A 6,000-nucleotide genomic window follows, 5' to 3' on the forward strand; every position below is an offset into this window, starting at 1 on the left:
CTATCTTGAAAACCCTAAGCTTTGTGTAAAAGAACGCTCCTCTAGATCTCACAAGAGATTTACACAAAACCACAATGTATGAGCAACAATACAACTAAAGCAACTCTAAAAACGTGGCTAGGGTTTTTCTTTATATACCTAGGGTAAAAACAGAAAACTCAAAACGTTTAATGAGTTAGGGCTGAGCTGGAATATTTTGCAGAAAAACATTCTGCCAAGATTCGATCGATCGAGCATTTCCTTCGATTGATTAAGCAAGGCTGAAATGCACCAATGCATCTGCAGCCACTTGATTCGAACTTTACATGAAAGACCCAACTTTGAGAAAGTCTAAACAAGACTAAATAACTTGTTTTGATCATGGTTTGTCAAAAATACAAATTAGAGTTCTAAATACATAAAATCCTAAATCTTTAGAACCTAACATAAAACACTTTATTTGTGAGGTTAAATACTAGGCTTGCCTAATCAAAGTGCTTATTTGGCGATTCCTAATTTGTAGCTAGATACAATTTCAAGCTTTATGCTTATTGTGATAGGTTTGCTTGATATTGTTTAGGTTTTAGCTAATCTCCTTTGGCGCTTGGAGAATTAGGTCATTTTACGGGTTGTAAGGTAAGTAGCTTTTTAATGGGATTTTTGAAAAATAGCCATGTTGCATAGAGCTCTGACTTACTTTGGGAGTATATTTAATGGAATTATTATGATAATTCCTTATGTTGGTACTTGATATGATTTATTTGGATTGTATTGTTCAAAAGGGAAAAATCTACAGGTACCTTTGAGATGTTTTCTCATGCTTTGGACCCTTTTGGGTTCAGGGCGTGACATCCCTACTTAAAATTTTGACATCTGTCCAATTTAAGATACTATACCTTAGGTTCCCTATTTAAAATTTTGACATTTGTCCAATTTAACAATCCAAACAAACGGCATTAAAACTATTTTTTTTTCCTTCTTTTTCCTATACTGCAACTGCAATAGAACCCATGGCTTCAAATTTCAAATCTTTCGAATTGTAGGATTTGTGCCTTTTGCTAAAGAATAAATCCAAATAAATCCAATAGTCACTAGCTCACTGCAACTAAAACCATATAAAACAATAAAAATAACCATGAAGATAGTAGAGGTACTCCTTTTGAGAGAACAAAAAGGAAAACAAAGATGTCCACTTATATTAAAAGTTAAAACAACTTTCAAGGAACTTATGTGTAGCAAAGATTATTTAATTGTAAGGGATTGCAGCCCATCAGTTGTAAACTCATTCTCATCTTAGTCCATCAAAAGCTATGCTTTCTGCTTTCCCACGGTGCTCCTCAAAAGCAAACAAAAAAGCCCTAGCAAAAAAATAAAGAAGAAAGGAGAAAATAAAGAAGCCGGTGGTTTTTTATCATCGGAAAAACTATGGAAACCCTAACTTTAACTATTCTAACACTAGATCTAGCCAGAAACCGGTGGTCTGGTAGGAAAAGAAGAGGTATGTCACCACGGTGGTGTCGTCGGTCTCGAAGAGGTTGAGCTTTGCAAACAATTGGAGAGTGACGAAGACCGGTTCGACGATGGAGAAGGTGACAATTTTGAGAAAAGGCGAGTCGTTGGACTCAAAGATCAAGAGCGAGTCTAGGAAGGAAGCTTTCTGCCTTTTTCCCCTTTTTTCCTTATTTTTTTGCCGGGGTTTTTTTGTATTAGGACATATGTGGATCATGTTAGGAACATATGTCAATATTTTATGTAGTTGGCTAATCATTTGACAAAACACACTTTACTTGTATTTGGGTAGATCTAGGTTGTATTTAATACTTCAAGAAACAAGAGTTCAAGTCTAGTATTGAAGTCATGCAAATCTATCTAACAAATAAGTGAAGAAGTGCTGATTTTTTAAAGTTCGATAGTTGTTCGACACCTCTCGACGGCTAGGCTATCTATCGAGCTCTTCAGCTTCTTTTTATCGCAATCTCGATACCTCTTGATAGCTAGGTTGATCAATCGAGCAACTTTCTGTCCCCTCGATAACTCGCAACAGATAGGCTTGATAGTTTCTCGACACCTCTCAATCAATTGAGAATTACGAAATTCAGATTTCTAGATCTGATTTTCGGCCCATGCTTATGTATTTGTGTAGAGTTTTTTTTCTCACAACCATAGACATATATAAGGCTTATTTTAGAGGCCGTCATACAAGAGAATACAAGGAAAACATATGCAAAAGGTGACCGATGCCTTATTCTCTCTGAAATAAGCTACTGCGTCTTTGCGCCTTTGGGTTTTGTAACCAAGTGCTTCTTGATCTTCATTGTTGATGAAGTGAAGAACTTTGCAGCCAACAATATTCTTCAAGTTGGTGTGCTAGTCATGTACTGAGAGCCGTGCATCATTGGTTAGTCACGTACTAGGATTCGTGCATCAAAAAGGGTGGCGTTCATATATTGAAAAGTTCAGAGGTTCTGAAGCAATGGAAGGTTTCTGCTATAAGTTCATCTACGGGGATTGTAGAGTTTAGGGACAAAAGTTTTGTACTAGATCTGAAACTTCTCTTTACTATAGTGGATTGCTTTTTGGTAAGGTTTCCCCTCAGGTTTTTTACTGTGAAACTAGTTTGTTTCATTGGTTTTCCTGAGTCATCATATCTTGTCTTATTTATTTTATTCTACTGCATGATTTTGACATGATATTGATGTTTGTTTATTTTAACAAGGTTTATTCATAATTAATCTAATTAACAACTTGGGTTTAAAACTTATTAATTCTATCAATCGGGGTCTAAATTTCCCAACATTTTGTTTGCTTTTGATGATGATATCTATTTATTCTTCAGCGGAAGGCAAAGATCCTACAATTTGAAAGATCTGAAGCCATGGGTTCTCTTACATTTGCAATGCAGGAAAAAGAAGGAAGAAGCGAAAAAAGAAAAGAAAAGAAAAGAATTTTTAGTTTTAACACCGTTTGCTTGGGCTGTTAAATTATACAGATGTCAAAATTTTAAGGAAGGAACCTAAGGTACTGTATTTAAAGTACCATACCAAAGTTTTGCCCTAATACTATATCATTTAAAATGAATCCATTTCATGTTTAAGTTTGAATTATTATAAATCTAAACAAGTCACGGATCCGTGCACGCATGGAAGAATTTCACATAATTATGTTTTTGAATTCACTATTGTTAGGTTCTAAGGTCTTAGGAGTTTTTGTATTTAGAACTCTAATTTGTAATGTTGGCAAACCATGATCAAAACAGTGTATTTAGTCTTGTTTAGAATTTCTCAAAGTTGGTTTAATGTTGTAAAGTTGGAATCGAGTGGCTGCAGAAGTACTTGGGACTTTCGGCTTGGCTCGATCGATCGAAAATTGCACAGGTTGAATATTCTGCAGATTTTCCAACTCAGCCCTACTTCATTAAACGTTTAGGGTTTTGTGTTTTTACCCTAGGTATATAAACTAAACCCTAGCCACGTTTTTGAGGGTTGTCCATATTGCTTTGTTGCTCATACATTGCTGTTTTGTGTGAATCTCGTGTGAGATCTTTAAGGAAACTTCCTTTACACAAAACTTAGGGTTTTCAAGGTAGAGATGATTTCAACATCTTGAAGATCATTATAGTTGCAACCATTGGAACTTAAAAAGAAAAGCAAGTGGGGAGCTTGTAGCTGATTGAAGAATTCAAGAAAGAAGTAGTCCGTGGATTCGGAGCCTGTTCGTGGTCGTGTCAGGAAGTTTTACTGGTGGGTAGCATTAAGAAGTCGAGCGGGGAGCTTGTAGTCCTTCTGTAAGAACTTCAATTTTTCATAGTGAATTCTGTTATGCCTTGAGAATCGGTGGGTCAAATCCTCTCCAGGTTTTTACCGAGTGGTTTCCTGGGTGATCATATCTTGTGTTATTTATTATTCCGCTGCTTTATATCTTGATATGATTATTTGATTGCTTTAACCTAGAATTGCATAATTTGACTAAGTAACAACTTGGCTAATTAATCTAGGCTACGCAATCTGTGTGTTTAAGGGGTCTAAATTTCCAACAACTATGGTTTAACTTTTTTATTTCTTTTCTTTGGGAACAATGTTTTTAACTTTATTTCTCATTGAACAAGTACACTAAGCGTTTCGATATGTAAGAGATCTTGCCATGAATTGTAACAAATATGAGTTAACTATGGAATTAACAAAACATTCATAAGAATTACATCATAGATAAAACACCATAGCATGAAGTGAGAACAACAAAAAGATCCCAGCAAGAATATATAATTAAACATACCTCATGCCTTGTTAGTCAGATGCCTTCGTAGTTATTGGTTCTAGAAAACCATTAAATCTAACAAACAATTAAAAAATATTAAGTAATTAATACCCACCAGATAAGATGAGGTCAAAAAGATTAGCTCAACCCAAGCATACTTAATTATATGGTTCACACCGTTGACTATTAGACATTTCCTAATGAGGAAAGAGTCAAGATATATACATGGGTCCTTCAATCATTTCAATGTTAAATATACTATGAGTGTAAGGTTAATTTGTGGCTTGGAAAAAGCAACACGAAAACTGCACAATGGCATTCAAGTGGTCCAATTTGATTTCTTTTCTAATTGTGTACAGACTATTAGTGTTTAAAGAAAGGTTCATCCATTAAACAAGAAATTGAGAGCAGTTGAAGAATTACGAAGTCTTATATGCTCCTTCACTGATCCCTCTCTATAAATAGATATATTCCCCGTATGCTGTATTCCCATCCCTCACCCAAGCAAGAAAAATACTACACAATAAGAAAGAACATCAAAAAATATGATGAAAGTTGTAATTGTGGCCATTTTGGCTTTGGCAACCACCCTTGTTTCAGCTTATGACCCTAGTCCACTGCAAGACTTTTGTGTCGCAATTAACAACACCGATTCTGCTGGTATGCACATGCTCTCTCCCTTTTAAATTTTTTTTTTTATGAACTGCAAATCTACATGCTCTCTCATTATTAGCAGTACATAGTAGTGTTATCATCACCTACGTTCTTTCGAGATCATTATAATGAAGTTCTACACATTAATGAAATTATTATCATCACCTACGTTATATCATCCACAATAGATTTTTTTTCTCCTACACGACGAGTTATTTTCCATTATTACAGAACTGTCTTCTTTTTGACAATAAAAACTTTTCTTTGTGTAGTATTTGTGAATGGAAAATTTTGCAAGGACCTAGCAATTGTTATAGCCAACGATTTTTTCTTTCCCAGACTCAATATTCCTGGAAACACAGCTACAAGTAAACTCGGATCAAGTGTCAATCTTGTGAACGTCGATAAATTACCAGGCCTCAACACTCTAGGCATATCATTGGCTCGCCTTGACTTTGCACCATATGGCCTGAATCCTCCCCACATTCACCCACGTGGCACTGAACTTTTGGTAGTTATGGAGGGTACTCTATTGGTTGGATTTGTCACATCCAACCCAAACAAACTCTTTACCAAAGTTCTAAACAAGGGAGATGTCTTTGTATTCCCGATTGGTCTCATTCACTTCCAATTCAACATAGGACAAACCAATGCAGTTGCATTTGCCGGTCTCAGCAGTCAAAATCCTGGGTTGATCACCATAGCAAATGCGGTTTTTGGATCTAATCCTCCAATCAATCCTGATGTTCTAGCCAAGGCCTTCCAGTTGGACAAGAATGTAGTTGACTATCTTCAGAAACAATTCTAGTCAAAGCTCAATTAGTAAAAATATTTGTAATAGGAATGTTGATCCATTACAAAGCAGAGTTTGAACAAAGTATGCCATGACTCCTTAAATGTTATTCCTTAGAAATAATTATTATCAAATAAAATTGTCATAAGATTTTTTTATGTGTCATGGTGTCCAAGTAAATGCAGTGCAATTAGTGCATTACTAAATCTTGAGTACACATTGGATCCACAACGATTGAAATCACAAGCACCTAATACAAAGTTTATATTAAAAATAGATGGCCAACCACCGCACATCTTTGTTGCAATGGTCACTCCACA

At 35.5% G+C, this 6,000-nt stretch overlaps 1 protein-coding gene across 1 annotated transcript; it reads left to right on the forward strand.

Moving 5' to 3' along the window:
- The first annotated feature begins 4,778 nt into the window (after nt 1-4,778).
- On the forward strand, nt 4,779-5,695 carry LOC112011139 (germin-like protein subfamily 1 member 7). The gene is made up of 2 exons (XM_024043530.2): nt 4,779-4,893; nt 5,160-5,695. The coding sequence occupies exons 1-2, from the start codon at nt 4,779-4,781 to the stop codon at nt 5,693-5,695; spliced, it is 651 nt and encodes a 216-aa protein (XP_023899298.1).
- Nucleotides 5,696-6,000: the final 305 nt, after the last annotated feature.

Source organism: Quercus suber, unplaced genomic scaffold (assembly GCF_002906115.3).
Source record: "Quercus suber isolate HL8 unplaced genomic scaffold, Cork oak 2.0 scaffold_183, whole genome shotgun sequence".
In the NCBI taxonomy this organism is placed as follows: Eukaryota; Viridiplantae; Streptophyta; class Magnoliopsida; order Fagales; family Fagaceae; genus Quercus; species Quercus suber.

Coding starts and splice junctions, on each gene's coding strand:
- LOC112011139 (XM_024043530.2), top strand. CDS start 4,779: ATGATGAAAGTTGTAATTGTGGCCATTTTGGCTTTGGCAACCACCCTT. Junction 4,894..5,159: donor TAACAACACCGATTCTGCTG/GTATGCACATGC, acceptor TTCTTTGTGTAG/TATTTGTGAATGGAAAATTT.